This window comes from Fusarium pseudograminearum, chromosome 1 (genome assembly GCF_000303195.2).
Source record: "Fusarium pseudograminearum CS3096 chromosome 1, whole genome shotgun sequence".
In the NCBI taxonomy this organism is placed as follows: Eukaryota; Fungi; Ascomycota; class Sordariomycetes; order Hypocreales; family Nectriaceae; genus Fusarium; species Fusarium pseudograminearum.
Window position 1 is genome coordinate 3,387,550 of NC_031951.1, and position 22,257 is coordinate 3,409,806.

Consider the following 22,257-nt stretch of genomic DNA (forward strand, 5'->3'; position numbering starts at 1 on the left):
GGGTTATTTTTTTCCTTCTTCTCTTAACCTTCTTTTCCCAGGATCGGTTCTTTGCGACAACCTAACTTAGTCTGCGTACTAAGTTAAAACACCGCGCCCCGATCCATTGAGAGAAGCTGTCCCTGCTCCTCGTCTTTCGACAGTTCGCGACGAGATATCTACCCATCGGGAACCCGCTTTCGCGCTTCGAGCCACGGATAGATTGCGATCGATAAACCTCGAGTCTCCCCTACAGTCAGAAGGTTTGAGCTGAGCACTGCCTCTTTTTGCTTTTTAAAGGAAGTCCGTCCGTCCCAGTATCGATCGCTTCACAATCTCCTCACAACCATTCAACGTCCTCATCACGAGATCATCATCTCCGCCCTTTCTCTCCCGCCTACAAAGCAATCTAGGAGATCTTCCCGGGTACCTATTTGACGCCCGCTGAAAGAGTTCTGGAACCCGTCCTCCAAACACACGAGACTCGAATCCCTTCTCCTTCCATCCAATCCAATTCAATCCAATTCAATTCAGCCCGCAACACGTACCGTCCTTGCGCGACACCAGTCACTTCACGAATACTTCACCGAAGCGCGCACCCTGCGAAAGTCACTACACCAGCACGTTTTCCTTCGAAAACCCCTGAGTGTATATAAGACAAGCAATAAAAAAGAACGATACGTTTCAAATTATCGACTGTGTCGAAAGGACTAAATTCGTGTGAACATACCAATTACAACAAAAATGTCTGCTTCTCCTACTCAACCCACCCAGTCGGCCAAGCGCCCTTTGGAAGAAGCCTCCTCGCCTTCGCGCGCCGGTGATCAGCCTGACGCCAAGCGACCTACCCTTGAAAAGATCAAACACGACGACGATGACGATGTCGAGGTCCCTGAAGCTCCCGTCGACATTCCTGCTGATGACCACGACGACAAGGTCAATGGGGCCGCCAAGTCTGAAGACGACGATGATACTGCCCCGGATCCAGCATCCGACACCAAAGCTGCGGCTGCCGCGACGGTTGCTGCTTCTTCGTCCAATGCCGTGACGTCTGCCGCCGCTCACGATGAGACCTCCTGGATTCATGTTCGCGCTGTCATCTCTAGCCCGGAGGCCGCCACTGTTATTGGAAAGGGAGGCGAGAACGTCTCCAACATCAGGAAGCTCTCCAACGCCAAGTGCACTGTCAGTGACTACCAGAAGGGAGCTGTCGAACGTATCCTTACTGTCAGCGGAATAGTAGACGCTGTGGCCAAGGTAAACAGATCTCTTCCAAATCCATTAATTTTCGCGTTAACGTGATTTAGGCTTTTGGTTTGATCATCAGAACATTGAACAACGAACCCCTTAACGAATCTTCGACTGCATCTTCGAAGACGTATCCTCTCCGACTACTAATTCCCCACATCCTGATCGGTTCCATTATCGGCAAGGGTGGTGCTCGTATTCGCGAGATCCAGGACGCTTCCGGTGCCCGATTGAACGCGTCTGATTCCTGTCTCCCCATGTCGAGCGAGCGATCTCTGGTCGTCATGGGTGTCGCCGATGCCGTTCACATCGCAACATACTACGTTGGTAGCACCCTGCTCGAGCAGCTAAATGATAGGTTCGGAGGCCCTGCTGCATCTGCGTACGCAACACGAAGCGGCGCCCCTGCTGGTTCGATTCCAGGAGGTATGCAGGTTGTCCCATACTCGCCTCAGCCCTCTTCAGGACACTATGGGCGAAGTGAAAACTACGGCCGCCATAACGACCGTCGCTCTCACCACCTGCCACCTGCGCCTTACCCTCAACAGTATCCCCCTCACGCAGCCGCTCAAGCTAACCCTGCTATGCCTATGCATTATGGCGGTGCTCAAGGAGGAGGTGCATATGGTGCAGCTCCCCACGCCCAGCCTCACATGCCTCCTCACACAGGTCCCCAACCACACGGTGGTGCTCCTCAAGCTCAGCCCATGGGCGGCGCGATTCCTGGTGGGCCCATTACCCAGCAGATTTACATTCCGAACGACATGGTCGGTGCCATCATTGGCAAGGGCGGCCAGAAGATTAACGAGATACGGCAAATGAGCAACAGCGTGATTAAGATTAACGAACCGCAAGATAACAGCAACGAACGACTTGTGACTATCACCGGCACGGAGGAATGCAACCGCATGGCTCTTTACATGCTTTACTCTCGACTTGGTGAGGTCCAAAACAAATCCAGCACCAATTAAGCTTCTAACCTTTGCAACTTAACAGAATCGGAAAAACACCGCGTTTAATTAGTCCTCCGGCGGCAATGCGACAACCTTCGAGCGAGCTACGGAATACGATGAATACAGTGTTGTTTACTAGGATGTTAAGAAGTTAAAAGGAGGATGCAGTGTGTTCTGTCTTTGCAAGAAAAGGCAGTATCGGAGAAGTAAACGACTCCAGCGACGGGTTTGAGAAGTCGCCAACAATTCGATGCCGGTCCACAGCCCTGCCGGACCGCAATTCAGAGTAGGGATGAGGGGTCATCGGATGGTTGAGCGGCATAGAAATGGTGTCAAAGGATGGGTTCGCATTTCATCGGGACGAAAAGGGAAACAAGACGGGGCTGTTTGACAGACAGTGGCAGCTTTCAATGTTCTTGATTTCAAAGGCGTATTCTCAGTTTTATTTTTGTTCCTTACTTAATTCAATGAGACTTTGGTATTTTACAAAAGAGACATAATTCCCCAGGTGTGACCTTAGGGTGGCAGGCTCTATGAAACCAGTCGAGTAATCAGAGCTTCTTGAGTGGCACATGGTACTGATGCGATGTTAGTTATCAAGAGGTTCTAAGATCATGGTCATAGCACTTACCATCTCGAGGCCCTTATTCCTGGCAAGTAGGTAGTAAATATTGTCATCGATCGCTTTGATACTATCAGCTTATTGTCGATATGTCAGTTCTTGTGGCAAACTTACCACTTCCGCTGTTCTTCTGCTGTAAATGGGCTTCTTTGCTGTCCCAGCCCATCAATAACCTTGATGCACGGCCAGGGATGACCGAAGAGTCCTCATGTTCTCCCTGAACAAATTCACCGTATGCCAACCCATGAAGACCTGCCAATTTACCCTCACTGCAAGCCACAGCGAATGGCTTCATGTTGTCCTCTGTAAAGGTGTGATCAATGTCCCAGCATGTACAGATTTCAGTGATGGGTGCATGCAGAGCAGATTCAACATGGCCTGTGTACTCTGCAGTTGGGCTGACGATGGGATGGCCAGTCACAAGAGCACGTAAAGAAGCATGCCAGTCGGTGGCTGCAGGGCCGGAGACGAAGGCGTCGTAAGCAGAACGCGAGGTCCAGCGAATGCCCAGGAACCAGTAATCAGGCTTCTCCAGAGGACGGCCGAGATAGACAGACTCAACGCCTGGGATGGACTTGATGTGGTCGGTCACGGAGGAGAAAGAGGCCGGAGGGGATTCGGCATGTTCAACAAGGACGGGTTTGAACTTGATGAGAAAGGATCCAAAGACTGCTGACATTGTATGTGAATCCAACGTTTTTCTGGGATTGTACTATGAAACGGATTGTGAAGTTTGAAGCTGGTATTTCGTTCACGATGATGATACAAGCATAGAGGAAAGCAAAGCATCAACATATAGACATGGATGATGGCAGGGCTGCAATGTGTTCCAAAGACAGCCAGATTATACGAGATGGTTCTACGAGATACCAAAGAATGACGCATTTTTTACTTCGGGGTTCAATGAGGGGTACCTACCAATTATGAGGCTCTGAGGGTGTAGGTGAGCTCTGGCAGGAGCTGTACCTTGAGCTAAGTACTGTATGAGGTATGGCGCGACACTGAGAGGTTCCTAGAAACTTGGGTGCTACTTGCTGTCATGGATTATGAAGAAGGCTAGGGTATGTTTCGATACACGAGATCCATTTGTTTCGATTGCTGGGTTGATCTTTATCATCCCATATATATGTCTGGGTATATTCAGGTATCCATGCATGAAATATTTTGACAATTCCATTCCATAAGAGCCACTTCCTCTCCACCTTCTATGTTCCATCTAAACTTCCGGCACTTTCGGTAGGTGTTCCCCACATCTTAGTGGTCGGGCCCTCCTTCGAACGGAAGGTCCAGTCCGGACGATTCCCTTCCCCAAGCCACCGTAACTACCGACCATCGTCCATCCCCCAAACAAGAAGGAGCCATAAGATTGGTTTTATTGGGCATTGGAGTAAATTATCATCCGCACCTTCCCCCGCGTCACGCGTCTTGACTACTAATCTCTAAGCTCCTTTTCTTCAGCATCACATTCTTTCGTCTTGATTTTCTAACTGAATTATTGATCGTGGCTCTCAGACACTAATTGTTCCCGGCACCTACTAGTCTTGCCACTAACGACGGTTACACCTCACTGGCGCTGTTATCGTAATTAACTAATATCCCCAACCGAGGCATTGCGCCACCTGAATTCAATCTTTCCATCTGCAGATCTTACACTCTAACTCTACATGTAAGAATACATGTCTATCTAAATTTAATTTACCTTCTCGATCTTTTCTTCCTCTCACACTTTGGAGACATCAGTCACCATTACTTCCGCATACTCTACCGGCGCCATGGTCACGGCAAGTGACGCCTCTGAGCATGTCACGTCGCCTTCTACCATAGTTGTCGACCATAATGATTCACAGAGTGCTCCGTCGAACATCAATCTGTTGACTCTGAATTGCTGGGGCCTTCGATACATTTCGACGCAGCGTAACGCAAGACTGGACGAAATTGGACGCAGAATCGCACACGCTGTACCTACACCGCAGATCGTGGCTTTGCAAGAATGTTTTACTCAGGAGGATTATGAAGCTATCCGTCACCATACTCGCCAGATTCTTCCTTATGGAAAGTTCTACCACAGCGGCGCGTTCGGAGGCGGCCTGGCCATCTTGAGTCACTGGCCTATTGAGGAGAGTACGATGTTCAAATATCCTCTCAATGGACGGCCGACCGCTTTTTGGAGAGGAGACTGGTACGTGGGCAAGGGTATCGCGTGCGCAAAGATTCGCTTCGGGCCCAGGCGAAAGGATATTGTTGAGGTTTTCAACACCCATGTAAGTCGTCTTCATCCTTGGGGTTCTGGCACTCCGCTAATTCAAGTCAGACTCACGCCCCCTACGAGCCTGAACCAGTGAGTACGTACAGTTGTCATCAAGTTGCTCAGTCATGGGAAATGTCAAAACTTTTGCGCGGCGCTGCCGAACGTGGACATCTTGTTGTTGGCATGGGTGATTTCAACATGTTCCCACTATCCATATATCATCGCGTCATCACAGGGAATGCACCTGTTCGCGATGTCTGGCGCATCTTACATCCGGACAGCTCTCTCGGTCCCGCATACCACCCTTCTGAGAAGGATCGCCACCGGCCGTTACCTACAGCCGACTTCAACCTTCTCGAGAACGGAGTTACTAGCAACTCGGTCTATAATACCTGGCGTTGGAACAAGAACCAGCAGAACCGCCTCACAAAGGGCGACATTTGTGAAGTCCCGCCCGACACCATTGACCCGCGAGGTCAGCGCCTTGATTATATCTTTGCCTCCACGGGCGTCGACCCCGATGCTCCATCAAAGACCCCTGGCTGGGTCGTCAAGACTGCTCACGTTTCCATGACTGAACGTCATCCCGACCTACTTTGTTCGCTTTCCGATCACTTCGCTGTTCAGGCTACTCTCACCCGGCACACTCCTTCTCCAGCACCCATCCCAGCCGATCCACGTTCGGAGACCCCCTCTGCTGCTCTCCAGACAGGTGCATACTTGGCCCCCAGCAGCCCAGCCAGCAGTATACATTCGGGTGACGCAGCGCAGACAGTTGATCCGGATACCCAGCTCAAACGTGGCCATTCTTCCAACCGTGACTCGCTGCATGCATCTACCTACGATGAGATTCTTGGCATGATCCAAAAGTATCGCGCCCGTGAAATTCAGCAGCGCTTTTGGCGTGGCGTGCACTTCTTTGCTGCACTCTTTATCTGGATCGCTTGTCTTATCGCTGTATGGTTCAGCCCTGAGAACTATGTCGCTTTCATTCTTATGCTAATCAGCAGCCTAAGCTTGGTTGCTGGTGTTATCGATGGCCTGCTCTCTCTGCTCTTCTTTTCATGGGAGATTCGTGGTCTGAAAGAATTTGAATGGGAAATTCGCAACGCCAAAACTGGGGCATCTGGTGACCCTGCTTCTTTGACAGAGACCGAGACATACCACAGTTCCGGGCAAAGATCGAAATCCCAATGATGGAAATAATAGTAGACGCTGCATATCATGTTGATGACTTGATGTTTTTTGTATTGGACTAGGACTAAGACGACTTATGGAATGAGGGTAGGATAACTGTACAGGTGCCACTACGGCGTAATGCTTAATGTCTATTCATAATACTACCTTCAGGGGTCTTGAGAGGTTCGCCCTTTCCAATCACTCGCCGCCCTCTGTCTCCCCCGTGGTCCTTTTCGTCGTTTTCTTTTTTTCTTTATTTTTTGTCCCTTTTCCTGTCCGAGGTATCCTCCACAAAGGTGAAAGCGCTTTAAGCCGCAACTTGAACTTCAGAGACTGGAGGCGTCTCTATAGGTCTCGGGTCGATGTAGCCCCCAGGTCGCATTCGTCGCCAAGTATATCCCATGAAGGCCGTCTCTTTTCGTATCCTCAAAGATATCTTTTTTGTATTCTTGTCCCGAAGCAGCATGTCTCGTGGGCGTTTGCGCTCTTTGTGTCCGTAGAACCTGACAAACTGCTTCAGAGTTGCCTTTTCACTGAGTTGAAGGTCCTTTGCTGCATCGATGTCGCGGTCCATGCTTCGGAGTTTGGCCGCATCAAATGGGATTTTGATGAGCTCTATCGCCTTCTGCTGCACATGGATATCAAATCCAAACAGCAACTCTCGCACATCTTCTGTGTTGAGGTATATCCCGGAGGGTATCGACTCGGACCAGTCTTCGAACGGCTCAGACTCGTCAAAATAATGGGCATCGTCGTCACTATGTAAGTTGGGAGTGAAGGGTGCAGGCATAGACTGCAAGCGCTCCCATGGCGTATTCTTGAACCATCTGTGCGCTTTTATGTCTTCGGCATCGCCAGGGAAAACATAGTGGCCAGTGTAATCTGTCAATCGTGAACCCTGAAAACCATTACGGTATGACGTTTGGTACTTCCTCGAACACAAGCGCTCTTCTTTGTCTTGGATCAGACAGTGTATGAGGTCTTTACACTTTTCGCTAACGAAAGGCCTGCGCGGGAAGCTGAAGTTCTTTTTGAAGTCCTGCGATAGTATGTCAGTCCTTTCGCTCAGCCGGAATGTAATTGGGTGTACTCACAACGATGTTTTGTTTGGTCTGCTTACGCCCTTCTTCTGCCAAGAAGGGGGTCTGTCCGTAGAGGCATTCGTATAGGATGATTCCAATGCTCTACTAGTCGCATCTTCCGTCGTACTGCTCACCACGAACGACTTCGGGGGCCATGTATTGGCTAGTTCCGACGACGGAACGCGCGCCAGTCCGGTTTCCATGCCTGTTTCTCCAACCGATGAGACTTCGCAAATCTTCATCCTTGGCCAACGGATATCTTCCGTGTCTGTCTATCCCGGAAACTACAGACTGATACCATTCGAATTGTTTCAGTATGTTCTTGCTGCATTTCTGGTCTGTCTCATCGCCGTTGATGTTGATGCCAAGCCCTCGAACTAGTGAGTATCGATGTGTGTTGTAATATGCTGCGTCATGGGACCAATGATCGTCAAATGCCAGACCAAAATCGGATATCTTCAAGTGGCCAGTCGCCGATATGAGAAAGTTGTCTGGTTTGATGTCTCGATGGATAATGTTCAAACGATGGGCCTCTTCCATAGCAAGGATCATCTCTGCAATATAGAATTGCGCAATGGGTTCTTGCAAGATGTTTTGTCGAATCAGTAGCCCAAGGAAATCTCCGCCGGGCATGTACTCCATCACCAGATAGAGACTTGCTGGGTCCTGGAAGCTAGCGATCAATGGGACAGCCCTGTGAAAGTTATGTTAGCTGAGTACTAGAGAATTCCGACCTTGCCTTTAACGAACCACTGTGAGCCTTCGGAGGCAACAAGAAAGTCTCTCTCGGCCCTGAGATGGCCCTCTTGGCTGTTCCGTATCATCTCCGACTTTCGAATTACCTTCATGGCGTATACTTGTCCTGGGAAAGCATGACCTGGGGCAGGCTTCTCACGCACCAATCTAACCACTCCAAAACTTCCCTTGCCCAAAATCTGTAGCGGTTCGTAATTGTTGACCGAAAGTCTACAATCATCCTTCGGCTTCTGGGCGATACAGGTGGCTTTCATTGCTCGTAGCTCCCTCAGGTGGCAGGTTTCCTGTATTCTGTACTGCACCCGAATCTTCTCCTTTTCATCCAATGACATTAGCGAGCAGGTACGTAACTGCGCTTCAAGGTGCTGGTTTCTCAAGGCCCTGGCATTGGGCTTGTACAGAATCTCATTGAAATGGGTCTCGAGAAATATCTTTGCAGCAGAGGCTCTCTCTACAGTAGCGATGGTGGGTCGAGCCTGAACCACGCCAGCTTCTGGAATAGTGGTAAGTGCTCGGCCTTCGGGACTGGAGCGAGTCCATGGATTCCGTCTGTTGTATCGTCTATCAGCTGTTACGTTATATTGCTGCGAGGGAGAGGATTCGATCGATGTCTTGGCTGTTGACTCTTCCTGATATGATGAGGGCTTAGCACTTGCCTCAGAGCAAGAAGGGGTCTCCAAGTCACTCGATGGAGTAATATTCAATGGTTGAAGGGAACTTCGCGCCCTTTGCGGAGGAGTTCGGATTACCAAGGTCGAATTGGAGGTCATGGCCACAGGGTTCAGGTGCGACTTTCGGGGTAATCCCTTCGAATTGGTACTCTTGACGGTGAATCCATGTTGTAAGGCATATTTGGTCAACTGATGGGCCTTGATTTGGTCCTCCGTGGGCGGTTTTGAATCCTTTGATATCTCAATAACTATGAAAGTTAGATCAAGTTATTGGCGAGTGCAAACGAATGACTTGCCGCTCCGTCCACTGATTCTCAAGTTTCTGAAAGCACTACGAAGAGGCTTCCATCTTTTCGAGGCAATGTTGCCAACTTTTCGACCATGCTGTGCTTCAGGGCCTTCAGGGCCATTCAACTCAGAGTCCGGCGGCGGTTCGATTGCATTTTTCGAATCGCAAGAAGAAAGTCGTATGAACTGTTGGCTGGCTTTTTTGAGAAGCGTTTGTGCCATGATGCTGCAGATTTAGTAATGAAAGGAAGGTTATTGCTGCATCAATATTTAATAAGAAAGCAAATATGATTAATGAATTGGTGTAATAACCGTACTCTGAAGAGAATGACACCTGAAGCGTGTGCACACGACAGCGTTGTTTATGCCAGAGCAGGCATATTACATTATGGATGTGGGTTGGGGGGAGAGGTGATGGATATTATCCGAGGATAGGAGGCTGCAGGTCTGCTTTGGTTTGGACCGTCGTGACTTCCTCGGCTGCACTTACCAAGTTGACATTTAAATGCTTCTACGCAGTTCACGGCAAGAGAGACCAATTTGCATTCAAACAATCAAATCATGAGTTGAAGGCAAGAAATAACATTTTATCTGCTCAACTCTACAATATCATTCCAGATACGAGGGAAATCCCACAATCAACAGCAAAAAGAAACAATGACCCTTTTTATCGTACGCCAATTCATATCATGCAACGCAGGACGGTCCTCGCCCCATCACACCCGATTGCCACCTAAACTGCCCCCCTCATGTTTTTACATAAAACACTGGCTCTTTGCAGAGGGCGGGCACAGGCCCAGAGCTCTTTATCCTCATATGCGGCACGATATCGATCGCGTAGCAGATGATATATATAGAAACCTGGGAAGGGTAGGTATCTCCGTGTCATCAACTTGTTTGTTGCCTTCTGCCACCGCTCTCTAAGGGGTATTATTATACGAGGCTGGTGTCGAGTCGGCAACTCAGACTAGTGGAAGTCATAGCAGTTGCTACGCTCACTTGATCTCCAGAAGCTTGACATCGAAGATCAATGTGCTGTTGGCGGGAATGCCGGGGAGGCCACGGGAGCCGTAGGCGAGGTGGGCGGGAATTGTCAGGCGGCGCTCGCCACCAATGGCCATGCCGATGACACCAATGTCCCAACCCTTGATGACCTGACCCTTGCCGGCCTTGAAGGAGAAAGGCTTACCCTTCTTGTTGGCTATTGCAATGTCAGTAATCTTGTAATCGTAGTGGAGTAAATGTAGGGGACTAACCATCAAACTGCTTTCCGTTCTGGAGCTTGCCGATGTATCGGACACCAACAGTGTCGCCGCTCTTGACAGTGCGGCCGTTGCCGACAGTTCGGTCGTCAACGGTGACGCCCTGGACAACCTTGACACCGGTGGCAGGCTTGGAGTCCTTGGCCTGCTTGGGCTTCTCAGTAGTAGAACCGGTAGGGCCCTGCTCAAGGTTCTTGGCGAACTGAACCTTCTTGGCGTCCTTCTTCTCCTCGGCAGCGACAGCCTCGCCCTTGTTGTTCTTGAGCTTCTTTTGTTGCTTCTTGGAGAGCTTAGCATCCTCCTTGGTAATGAGCTCGTCAAGGCCAGCGGCCTCCTCAGCGGCGCGCTTGTTCTTTCCCTTGTTGGCGGCAACGAGCTTGGGGGCCTCCTCCTCGTCAGTGTCGATCTCCTCGACACGGGGGTCCTCAAGTCCATCGAGGTCGTCGCTGGCATCACTGTCGTCACCCTCAAGGCCGTACTCGAGCTCGTCGGGGGAGAGATCGTATTCATCCTCGTCCTCAGAGTCCTCGTCATCCTCATCATCGTCCATGATGTAGTTTCCGGTCAGGTAGATAGTGTGGGAACCGGTGACAACAAAGAAGACCTTTTCGCCGTGGTTAACGGTGATGTCGAGAGGCTGCTGGTAGTTCTGGTGCAAAGTTAGCTGGCTGCACTCATCGTGTTCAGCATATGACTTACCCTCTCGGTGTCGAGAGTGCAGATGACAAAGTTCTCAAGGTCGGCACCCTCCTCGCTGTCATCGTCGGACTCCTCATCCTCATCGTCGTCGGACTCCTCGGTAGCCTTGGCCTTGCCCTTGGCCTTACCGTTGGGCTTGGCATCCTCCATCTCCTCATCGGACTCCTCTTGGGCGGACTCGAGAAGCTTCTTAATGGCAGCAGCTTGTCGCTGCTTCTTGGCCTTGGCAGGGTCGCTAGGGCCACCGTTGGCCTCCTCATCGGAGTCCTCCTCATCATCAGAACCAGCAAGAAGGGCCTTCATGTACTCGTCGTCAATCTCATCATCCTCATCCTCGAGGCCAGGAAGAGCACGCTTGACGAGGCGCAGGGTAGAGCGAGGGACGGTAGGGACGTTGCCCTCACCATCGGCCTCGGGCTCCTCGGTGGGGTCCACGGCAGCCATTGTGATGCGGAACTGCAAGATTTTCTGGTTAGAATTCAGGTCTCCAGCTGGCAAGACAAGCGGTGTCGCAAATGATGCGCCAGCGACTAAGAGCGAGTCTGGTCAAACAGACACATCGCATCGCAACAAGAGCGTCGTAAAGACTCGAGAGATAAACTTACAGAAGCAGGGAACTCCATGGCGGCAGGAATCAAGATCTCGCCAGGCGGGACCTCGAGGCCGTAAACGGGACCAGGAACAGCGGACATTGTGACGGTTGTGTGATTACTTTTGGATCAAAAATAGTATGGGGCTATAGAGGGAGTGAAGAGGTAGAAGAGAGGATTAGATGTGGGAGAAAAGATGAGGAGATGTTGTTAAGATGAAGATTTGCTAAAACTCTCGTTCGCTGGGAAAGAAAACTAAGAATCGAGAAGCATCCTCTCCAAAGCTTCGAAATTTTTTTCGGGGCTCAAGAGGCAGCCCCACTATATACATCACAGTCTACCAATGAGAAGCAGCGATAAGAATTCTTATCTGAATGGGGCTGTCGCTGTCGCAGTAACAGCTGGTGGTACCCGCTTTAGTGCAGATTTTCCCGCCGCAAACTCCACAGGTTAGCTGGAGGCAAGAACGAAAGCCTTTGAGGCTCAAAGATATTCAAGCGAAAAAAAAAAAGGTAACTTTCTGTACATCGACCGAGTCAAGTGCTGACAGGCCGAGCCTAAAGGCTTGAGGCAATGGAAATTTCAAGTACGGAGAGTATATGGGACAGACTTTGTGTTTCTCAAGTATTATTATCAAAAGCACCAATCTACTAAGATACTGTCTACACTGATTACAGGGTAAATGCCTCGATCATGACGTACGTTGTACTTTCTGACTTGACACGTTTTTGTCCTGTCTGTCGATCTCAGAAAATAGTTCAGTCTGTCTAGTTCATCTTACTCAGCCCTTTCTTCATTGGCATCAAACTCAAGAACCAAGAGCGTGCAATATGCCATGCCATTGTTAAGAAGAACTTCTTCTGACCCTGATCAAACATCTGAGGCCGATCACCTACATCTGTAAGCATGGCGCCCATGCTAACAATAGGTGTTGGCCAGTATCTGCTGTTGGCATAGGCGTACGCAACCATCATATCGTTGCCATTGGTTATTCCACCTGAACATTCTGTTAGTTTATGTACCAAGGTACTCATTACTTGCACTCAAGTAAAAAACATACCGCTTGACCATAAGTTGCCATCCTGAATCCATCGATACTTTTCTCCAACAAACTTGGCATCTGGATATTTCTTCCTAAGGTCATCTTGTAACCCTCGAGGTCCGCTCACACTCTTCCCGTCGAGTATGCCCGCTGCACCACATAAGAAAACGCCGGTACAAACGCATAGCACATCGACTCCCTCAGTGTTGAACTGATCTCTCAGCCACTTTTTCGCATCCTCCTCGAAAGAATCAGCTGGGTCTGTACCAGGGACAACAACGATGTCTAGCTTTCCTGGCGCAACATCATCGTCTTGGTACGTGTGTGTTGCACGGACACATAGATCTGCTGTCAGGGCCACGTGTGGGAAGAGCTTCGGCGATGTGATGTACGTGATCTTGGTGCTGGGTGCCATGCTGCCAATATGAGAAGGAAGGGGAAGGATGCCGAGATATTCACTAGACATTGTGGCGAGCACGTCGACAGTTGCGAGGTCGAGAAGCTGTACGGCTGATGGCATAAAAACGCCGATACGTAGTTTCTTTGACGACGACATGGTTGAATCAAAAGTCGATAGTAGATACTGGATGAAGAATGAAGTTTTTGATACAGAACAGCAAATTGTATCCTTGGAGAGTTGATTTGTATACGCTTTATATAGTTGATTGACTGCATTCCTGCCGCTATCCTTTCTACTTACAATCCGTCTCGAAAAGGAAATATCTTGGAGTAATACCACAAAGAATGTCTCCGAATGCTGTATTAGTCGCCCGGCCTGCTTCTCATTGGTCAACTCCATTTTAACATCCGAAGTGGTTCGGGCATCCAACATTCGGCGCCGAAAGACTCCACTTGACCCGGGTGTGATTTCAAGGCAGATTCTCAAAGGATGTGGATGTTTGTGCTTTCTGACATTGTCCTTTACATACCCTATAATTATAACCTATTATTAATAGCTAAGATATTATTAATAATATATTTAGAACGTTCCCATGAGGTGACCATATTCCCATGCCCCTTATAAACCGTGCATCCGCCATGACTTTGTCACTCAGTGACTTCTTATCCTATTAAAACCTTACGCCATATCGTCCACTTTCACGATAGGTATCTGTCGTCTAGTAGCCTTCTTGCTCACAGTATAAACCAAGTCCTGACCCCAGAGCTGGCAGATTAGAGCCTGGGCACTAGGGATGGTACCATACAACGGAGCGACGATAGGAATGGCAAGGTAGTCATGCCAGTTCTTCTTGAGAGATCGCCTGGAAAAGTCCATCCCATCAGCCAGACCTGCTTTGATCATTTCCCTCTCGCGACCCGACACCCCTGCCTGGTGGTAGCTTTCGTATAGAGACACGTATACTGCAATCTGAAAGAAACCGTAGATGCGAATAAGGTTGCACCAGCTAAAAATCCAAGCCAGGTTCCATGGGTCGTCGTTGTTTTCTGTGAGTTTGACGTACAGTGCGGATGCAACAACAAGAATGGCCATGTGGACTGGGAGAAAATGGGCTTCGAAAAGACGATGCATCATGTAGAAGATGCGCTCCCAGTGAGGTTGCTCGACGTTATCCTTTTGGATGTTAGAAAATATACCATTGTCGACACAAGGATGTCCACTTTGCTCATCATTCATATAAGTCTCGGGAATGGCGACATCGTTGGTATCTGAAAGTGTGTAATGAAGGGGTTGGTAGGCTCGACAGGTTTGCTTCCGATCTTTCCATAGCTGAACAAGCTTAGAAAGAGCGAAACCTGTGTCGAGAGCACCCCACATGTGACGGAGAGCCTGCTTGTAGCGGGCTCGGGCATCTTTCAAAAGGCCACCACCACCAGTCACGTTGCTCTGGCTAACAGGACTGTAGATGACCCGGCTCGTCAAGTTACCGTTAAGAGCGAAGAAGCACTTGATATACATGTGTAGGTCTTCACCGATAGCCTCGCTGCCGCAATCCCACCCACCAACTCGATCAATCAGATCAAGTGGAAGGGAATAAACTGAGGTAGGTGGTGCGATAGACGAGCCGGGATATAAACCAGACATTCCAGCAGCGCCCCATAGAATGTCGGCAACACGAACGAGGGCTGGGACAGAATGCGCGTTTCGATCGAAAATCATAGGGGCTGAGTAAACAGTTGCCAGTGCTGTTGCGGAGTACGACAAGTGCATATTTGTCAGAATTGTAAAGTAATTTGACGAAAGATGACTGTCGGCTGGTAAGAAGAATTAGACATGAGCACAAAAAGAGCCAAGAAAGGGGGTCCAAATACCATCAATACCGGTAACTATGACATTGCCCCTTATGCTTGATGAGTACTTCTCGCTTAGTTTACGGGCAGCCCATCCAATGTTGCTTCCCTTTCCAGCAGCTTCTCCGGGGATGTCTGAAGGATGAAGAGTAAAATCGATAGATCGGAACTTTTTTACAAATTCCTGTATCAGGCCGAGAGCTTTTGTCTCGGCGGTGTTCTCTCGTTGTTCCATCCCAAGATATACCTGTCAGAATAAGTTAGCAACTTAAGTCCAGCTTTTGTTTCTAGACTACTTACGTCGTAGGAGTAGTGAGCTTGTGGATGAGATGCCAAGACATCTAGTGTTTCCCTGAGCGTTTCAATCTCTTCCTTGTAGTTTGGAATGATAATGACATGGATCACGTTGTCGTTGGCCCCCGGGACACCATCCGTGTAGAATTCGGGATCGCAATCGCCTGCTTCACTGGCAGTAGAGGAACTAGTGCTGATGCGACTGGAAACAAAAGTTTCGGAACTTGATGCCGAAGCGTACGAGTCACGACGTGAAGCAAGCTTCTTCAGATCGAGTAACGAATCACTACGCGCCGCTCGTTTCATGGACTGCGTGAGTTTCCATATCGTCCAGCACGCGCGGAGAGGGAATAGGCAAACGAGGATGTGAACGAGGAGACAGTAATATGCAAAGACATAACTCCAGGATCCTGCACCTATTGTCGACGTTGAAGATTGATATGCCACTTGACCACTGAGCTGCTCATGACTGTGTTGCTGCTGTTCAAGGTACGAGTCGCGGGAGACAACCCAGTAGCAGAGAGCACTGAGTGCAATTATACTCAAGCCTCCCGCGCGTTGCGCGAGGCACGTGAATACTGTCATGGCCTTTTATGCTGCTCGGGGAGGTCGTCGTTCAGACAGGCGAATTTGGTATACAGATAAATATGAAGCGACTTGAAGCGCTTGAGCAACTCAGAAACAACTGGCTCAAGAGGGAAAGTGAAACAAGGATACGAGGACAATATTGAATGGAATCAGGTGTAGAATGAGCCTGATCAAAGAATATGCGAGAGAACAAAAACTACACAGTGACGTACACTTGCATGTGCAAGTGCCACCCACCCGAGTTTCCCAAACAGAAATGGACTATGATATCGAGAGGGCACCCAGTTGCGGGTGATCAGAAAGGAGAGACACGGGGAATAAAGACAGCGGACATGCCCAGCGCACAGATTAGATGATGCCTTTAAAGATACGTTCACCAACCCGTACGGCACGCGCCATGTTATAAACGGTCTGATTCGGCCATGAAAACAAGATAATGATCTCTCAAGGCCCCACACCCATTTGGTGAACGATGGTGTATTAGGAGCGGACACTTGAGAAACATGCTTGCTTGATCATCACTCGATTTAGTAACTTGACATTATCTAGAGGCCCAAGTTCTGAAGTAACCATTCCACAATGGTTATAGGTATCTCAAGTCCGAGAGACAGAGTGGTGAGGATATTTGGGCGTTTCCCAGTATGAAGCTAATGATGGACTCTTGATGAACAAGCTCAAAAGCCGTCCTTGTAATGACCATCCCTGGTGCGATGCGGTAGATAGCCTCTCGAATTTGATACTAGAGGTCCCCCGACGTTGAGCTCTGACCACTCACGATCGAGAATATGCCCATGATACAGACATTGTAGATCCTGCATGCCTCATGATATAAGTGCACGAGCTTATGGGACTTGAAGCTCCTTTTGCCGGAGCTAGTACCGGTTTGTATTCAATGTGCTGCAGCAATTGCTTCTTTTGTCTTTGATGGAGCACTTGAGAGTTGCATGACATCTCCCAAACTATTCGAGGCAGATTGCAATATTAAGGTCAAGAGTTACTTGAACCACCAGCCAGATATATGACTCGAGCAAATCAACCAGCGGGGGTGGTATGTGTTTTAACAACCTTTCTCCTGACAGGAGTGGTGATGTCGTAGTTGGCCTTAATTGTGATTGCTCTCTTGCGGTTTCGTTTTGGTCAGATCACTGACATATTCCTCTTGATCAGAAAACTGACGAGCACGAATTCCGATAAGAGCTTTGGATACCACTAGTGTACAAACACTCGATCGAATCGTGCCGTAGATAGTGCTTGTCGAGGTGTCGAAGACATTCTTGACCCCAGAAAATAGGGGACATGAGCAACAGGCCTCCAAGTCAGGAGCTTCAACCTTGATTCCGGTTTGCGCAGCAACGTTGACATCAGTAGAATCTGACTGGCTAGAGATATTATTCACGCGGCTTGCCCATCTTCCAGGTGCTTGGATATGTGTCGCAACGCTTGCTTGGTGTTGATGCTAGCTAGGGCCTTCATCGTCAATAACAAGCCGTAACTCTAACACGCGCTGCCATAACTGGCTAGAGACTCGCTCTCAGATGTACCAAACCCACGCTGAAGCTTCTGGAGCGAATCAAGGGTTTTATGGTTATCTTGCGATTCGGCGAGTGTATTAGTTGATGCCCATGATGCATGGCTATCATCGACCCACGGGGACAAGTGATTGGATCTCGCATTTTGGTAAAGACCCGCTCTAATACGACAAAGGTAGAGCGCCATCCTTTAACTTAGTGTTGGGTATAACTGCGCCTGTAGCATCATGAACCAATAGTCATGGGACTTGGAAATACCGCGTGGTAGAGAAAGGTTGACTGATCTATTAGAGCTGTGTCTGTGTGGCGAGAGACTGTTCTTGGGCACTAAATGAAAATGGATGCTCGATTCAGATCTTGATCGTTGGTGTCTTTCCAAGTGGTATCTTGTATTCAAAGAGATTTTCCGAAGTCTATTCGTCTAGGGAAATTATCCGCTTCTTGTTCCGATCCCGTCTGTAAGCATAAACGCCGTACTCCCGCTGTGTATCATCCTGCCGTGACGTCAATCTGCCTCGACTCCTGAATTTCAATGCCCGTTTCTAGGCTGAGTCGAGTCCTCAGCTCAACATGAGAATGTAGAACCGGTGATCAAGTGGTTTTATTAATCGTATAAAATCACCTCTCAAGGTGCCTTTTCGAAGAGTTTCTGAATTGGCTTGGCAGCCTGGAAGAATGTTAGAATAAGGTAACACAATTCGTGACGGAAAATTTGAAGGTACTGACATCAATAAACTTTTCGAGATCATTGTCAAGGTTAGCCAAGTCGTCCTTTCGTCGTTTGTTATCCGCAATGAGTTTCTGCTTTCGCTTGAGGAGCTCCTGTCGTTGTTGCTCAAGCGCTTCACGCTCGGCTCGCTCGTGGTCGATGCGCGCCACCATCAGAGTGTTCTCGTCGTCATCTTGATGCTCGGGGTGCTGTGCTAGGAACTCTTCCACGGGGATCAGAGGCAATTGCTGGTATTTGTGGCTGTAATGTGTTAGCGGACTGCCCTGGTTGACCCATGCCATAGCAAGAAGTGCAGGTGTCGCGGCTTACTCGTAAGAATCGCAGGCAGTAATCTCTCCCTGGAGATGCCGTTGCTCGTAGTAAAGATTTTGAAGTTGGAGATGCAGGCGATCGACTTCCTGACGCGACTCGGCAGTCTGACCTTTCGTCTCGCGGGCTGTGAAGCAGGCATTTCGGTGCAATCCTTTCAAATGGGCCACAGTGGTGAAAAGGAGCCGTTGCTGCTTGAACAACTCATCTTGCGCCTCGTCTGATGCAGGTCCTTGGCTGTATGTTTGTTCGCCGAGGTTGATGAGGGCACTGGCTTGATCGCGTGCCTGGTCGGCAATCTGCAGGACAGCGCAGAGCCTCGTGTCTGTCACTATTTTGTCGATGGCCATGTTTTCGCGTGCGTGTGCTATCGGTAAAGTGATGGTCAGTATTTGATGAAATGTCCTTTGTTGTATGCGATTGATGTGAAGTGGTTGCTGTTTGCTTGTTCTTGCAGGAACGATAATTATTAGATAGGTGAGCACGAAGGTGGGGCCATATTTATATATCACTACCAGTAGCACTTTGGTGATTGGCACAATGGACGTTAAAGACAATATTGCCTTTCGCTTCCCTGCAGCCAGAGTCATAAATTTCAGTAAGGTTCTTAAAAACTCTATGCCAACGCCATCTATTCTGTTTCATAAAATAATCCCGACTTCCAAATAACCCAACTGACATAGCTCATACAGACATCTTCATAGCAATTGTTTTATGGGGGTCATATCCCTTGACGGTGAAGTCTTCTGCCTTCCATCCATCAATGCTTCCACCCTTTTCTCTGGCAATTTCCAACTCAGGAAAGCTTCGAGGCTCGCGCTCAAGCTGGACCTTGAGGGCGTCAACGTGATCGAGGTACACATGAGCATCACCCATGACATGGGTGAGGCTTCCAGGGACCAGCTCACAGACGTGTGCCATCATGTGTGTCAACAACGCGTAGCTAGCAATGTTGAAGGGGACACCCAGACCCATATCGCAAGATCGTTGGTACAACTGACAGTGAAGGTGTCCTTGGGGCTTCTCTTCTGAGCTCTTGTCTTTGCTTCGGGGATAGGATACGTAGAACTGGGCAAACATGTGACAAGGTGGTAGAACCATCTTCTTCATGTCGGCAGGGTTCCAGGCAGAAAGAACTAAACGGCGGTCATAAGGGTTGGTTCGTAGCTTGTGAATGATCTCGGCAAGCTGGTCTACGCCCTGGCCAGTGTAATCCGTCTTGGCATCGACGTACTCAGCGCCAAAGTGCCGCCATTGGAAGCCGTATACAGGACCCAGGTCGCCGACCTCACGATGTTGAAGACCAAGGTTATCGAGAAATTCGCGCGAGCCGTTTCCATCCCAGATCTTAATACCGGCCTCGCTGAGACTCTTGGAAGAGGTGTTGCCCTCGATAAACCAGAGGAGCTCGGCAATGACGGCGCGGGTGAAGACACGCTTCGTGGTAAGGAGGGGGAGAATGGGGGTCCTGTTGTTGTTGAGGGCGAATTTTAGAGGTCGAGGAGCGAAGATCGAGTATGTTCCTGTACCGGTGCTGTGAGTTTTGTTAGCAAGGTAGTCTAAGACGGTCACATCGATGGCCTTACCGATCTGGTCGACGCTCGCCGCTCTCAAGAATTTCCCGAACGAGGTCAAGGTACTGGTTCTCTTCATGGTTGATAAATTTTGAGCCATTAGAGGGGCTGGGATCTGTGGAGTTCTGTGAGATGGTCATCTTGGCAACGAGAGTGATCTATCAGCGAGTATGAGAAATTTGGTGGTGATGGTTTAGGATGTCGAGTGGGATGCAGGTGCCAGGCATAATGCAATCAATTAAACTACTAGTCGCGTCTTGTCGCGTCGCATCGCGATTTTCCTTCCAGCCCCGCCATAGGTGTGGCTGTCTGAAATACATCCATACCTACCTCAACCATACCTACCTAGGTAGGTAGGTTGGGATGATTGCTACTCCAAAGAACATAGTTTATCTACTTTTTATTGCAAGTCTTTTCAATTTACTTGGAAACTCTCAACAATAGGGATCCATCTGGATTAAAAACTTGATGTATCAGAGCAAGGGCTTCCCAATAAGAATACATACGTAGGTAGCTGGCACAGCAACGACTGAACTCTATGGTGAGGGTGATAGAAGAAGCTTCTTCTGTAATACTGTACGCACAGTGGCTATTTCTTCCTCCTGCATCAGTCAATCCCTGGTCAGAGTTTGTCTATTGAAGAGTGTATTTATTATTTATTTCTCTAGCACAGATATGTTCCCTCGTATCAAGCAAGCTCTGAACTCTACCTAGACCTATAGATAGCACCAAGGTGACCCAATAGATTTATAAGCCTATCAGTGTCGTTTTCTTCCACCAATTCTGGAAGAGTTTCTGGTTCTCTTTCAAGAAAGATACCCTAACAATAGTTTGTATCCTTCAAGAGTATAAATAGATATTTCATTAGTATTTATATGCTCATAGACATATATTGTGAGACCTAGCAAGTGTGTGATGTATAACTAACTAGTTTCTGACATATTTTGCGGTCCTGCTAACTCTTGCATTCTACGAATACTTGACTCGTCAAGGGCAACTGCAGAGACATACTTTCTTACTGTATACCGCCTAAGATCGGCACATAGATCAGATATAGTCCCTGCGTCTGTTAGTCTGCTTGGTAAACAAGGCGGTGGCATTCTAACAACAAATCACACCCGTTGTCTACTCCTTTGAACTGACAGAGATCTGTGCATAACATATTCAGATAACTTTCAAGCCTCATATTCGCATATGACAGTTGATACATGTGTAACTATGCGGTTGGCGTTGAGTTGACAATGGCACATGGATTGGCTCCAATACAAACCCCATATTATTCGAAATGCAATAAGCATGAACCCGCTCCGACCCCTTTCTGTTCCGGGATCATCGGATAGATATTGCGGACAAGTCAAGAGGATGTATTTGGGTATTTTATTCAGGTCGGAGATGAGTGTGAAACCAGAAAGACGTCTATCAAACGTCAGCTGATACTGCTTTCTCCCATGACCTATTGTTGTCATCCGCATCATCTTTAAGTCGACTTCTTCTACCTTCTAGTTCAGGAACAGGAACCAACCAGAACAGACCTTTCGGCTGCAAGTGTCCGTGGGTGCATCGGCGGCGTTTGGAAGATTGAGGCCCTATTGGCCCGAGTGGTCATCTTCAAAGTCGCCAAGCGGGCCGTGGCGAGCTGTAACTTGTTACCGAGCTATCTTGTGAAAGTCATGAAGTTGTGTCTTTTGGTTTATGTTTAGTTAGAAAGAAGTGATTGCAGCTCTATGCTAACAAGCTCACTTGCCTCCATCAATTCAAGTTCTTCTAGCTAACACACCGATTCGTAAATGTTCCCATGAACCGGGAAAAGAGAACGTATTATGTTATAGAGTACATACCGTCGTCGCCTTATTCAATCGCTGCCCAATGAAGGATGCAGTCGTTTAGCAAGTGGCGTCCGTTAAGTACTAACCTAGCAAGGGAGTGGACGCCAAGGCCGCCCCCGGCACCGTCATTTCAGGTGCTGGGGTTAATCCAGTTCCATTCCTTTTTTCCCATTCTTTAGTTGATGGTCCAAGCCAAGTCACTTCCTCAACATCTCAACCGTCATGCGCCTTGCTCGTTCCTTTCTCCTTTGAACCCATTCATCTCTCCCTTCTTTGCTTCAATTCTACTCTACTAAATACTCTCCTTTAATTCTTTGACCCCCTCAACAATCATAATCATATCTCCATTATACCAAGGCTTGGCTTTTCGGCTTATTCGCAGATCCTTATTCAACTGAGAAAGAGAGAAAAAAACGACATTGGACTATTTCCGCCAACCAAACTCGGCTATCGCTGTCCCCGCGTCGCAGTTAACCGCAGGGGTTCCTTCCATACTTCACCCAACTTGTCCCTTGTCCCGAGACTTTCTTGCTGAATT

The 22,257-nt window shown here is 48.7% G+C and overlaps 8 protein-coding genes across 8 annotated transcripts, besides 2 other annotated features; 2 read left to right on the forward strand and 6 right to left on the reverse strand.

Moving 5' to 3' along the window:
* The first annotated feature begins 478 nt into the window (after window positions 1–478).
* Window positions 479–512: a microsatellite.
* Window positions 513–723: 211 nt separating this feature from the next.
* FPSE_10721 (uncharacterized protein) lies at window positions 724–2,198 on the forward strand (the record flags this gene model as incomplete). Its single annotated transcript, XM_009263838.1, has 2 exons — window positions 724–1,236; window positions 1,287–2,198. The coding sequence occupies 2 exons, from the start codon at window positions 724–726 to the stop codon at window positions 2,196–2,198; spliced, it is 1,425 nt and encodes a 474-aa protein (XP_009262113.1).
* Window positions 2,199–2,731: 533 nt separating this feature from the next.
* FPSE_10722 (uncharacterized protein) lies at window positions 2,732–3,481 on the reverse strand (the record flags this gene model as incomplete). The annotated part of the gene is made up of 3 exons (XM_009263839.1): window positions 2,732–2,758; window positions 2,812–2,864; window positions 2,917–3,481. The coding sequence occupies 3 exons, from the start codon at window positions 3,479–3,481 to the stop codon at window positions 2,732–2,734; spliced, it is 645 nt and encodes a 214-aa protein (XP_009262114.1).
* A 1,093-nt stretch (window positions 3,482–4,574) lies between these two features.
* Window positions 4,575–6,247, forward strand: FPSE_10723 (uncharacterized protein; the record flags this gene model as incomplete). Its single annotated transcript, XM_009263840.1, has 2 exons — window positions 4,575–5,063; window positions 5,114–6,247. 2 exons carry the CDS (start codon window positions 4,575–4,577, stop codon window positions 6,245–6,247), a joined length of 1,623 nt encoding a protein of 540 aa, XP_009262115.1.
* A 289-nt stretch (window positions 6,248–6,536) lies between these two features.
* On the reverse strand, window positions 6,537–9,248 carry FPSE_10724 (uncharacterized protein; the record flags this gene model as incomplete). Its single annotated transcript, XM_009263841.1, has 5 exons — window positions 6,537–7,268; window positions 7,350–7,374; window positions 7,439–8,005; window positions 8,062–8,986; window positions 9,047–9,248. The coding sequence occupies 5 exons, from the start codon at window positions 9,246–9,248 to the stop codon at window positions 6,537–6,539; spliced, it is 2,451 nt and encodes an 816-aa protein (XP_009262116.1).
* A 773-nt stretch (window positions 9,249–10,021) lies between these two features.
* Window positions 10,022–11,679, reverse strand: FPSE_10725 (uncharacterized protein; the record flags this gene model as incomplete). Its single annotated transcript, XM_009263842.1, has 4 exons — window positions 10,022–10,227; window positions 10,283–10,937; window positions 10,988–11,443; window positions 11,593–11,679. The coding sequence occupies 4 exons, from the start codon at window positions 11,677–11,679 to the stop codon at window positions 10,022–10,024; spliced, it is 1,404 nt and encodes a 467-aa protein (XP_009262117.1).
* A 1,901-nt stretch (window positions 11,680–13,580) lies between these two features.
* Window positions 13,581–13,601: a repeat region.
* Window positions 13,602–13,697: 96 nt separating this feature from the next.
* Window positions 13,698–15,748, reverse strand: FPSE_10726 (uncharacterized protein; the record flags this gene model as incomplete). The annotated part of the gene is made up of 3 exons (XM_009263843.1): window positions 13,698–14,833; window positions 14,891–15,116; window positions 15,170–15,748. The coding sequence occupies 3 exons, from the start codon at window positions 15,746–15,748 to the stop codon at window positions 13,698–13,700; spliced, it is 1,941 nt and encodes a 646-aa protein (XP_009262118.1).
* A 2,157-nt stretch (window positions 15,749–17,905) lies between these two features.
* On the reverse strand, window positions 17,906–18,669 carry FPSE_10727 (uncharacterized protein; the record flags this gene model as incomplete). The annotated part of the gene is made up of 3 exons (XM_009263844.1): window positions 17,906–17,947; window positions 18,007–18,250; window positions 18,320–18,669. 3 exons carry the CDS (start codon window positions 18,667–18,669, stop codon window positions 17,906–17,908), a joined length of 636 nt encoding a protein of 211 aa, XP_009262119.1.
* Window positions 18,670–19,003: 334 nt separating this feature from the next.
* On the reverse strand, window positions 19,004–20,033 carry FPSE_10728 (uncharacterized protein; the record flags this gene model as incomplete). Its single annotated transcript, XM_009263845.1, has 2 exons — window positions 19,004–19,853; window positions 19,906–20,033. 2 exons carry the CDS (start codon window positions 20,031–20,033, stop codon window positions 19,004–19,006), a joined length of 978 nt encoding a protein of 325 aa, XP_009262120.1.
* Between the last annotated feature and the right edge of the window lie 2,224 nt (window positions 20,034–22,257).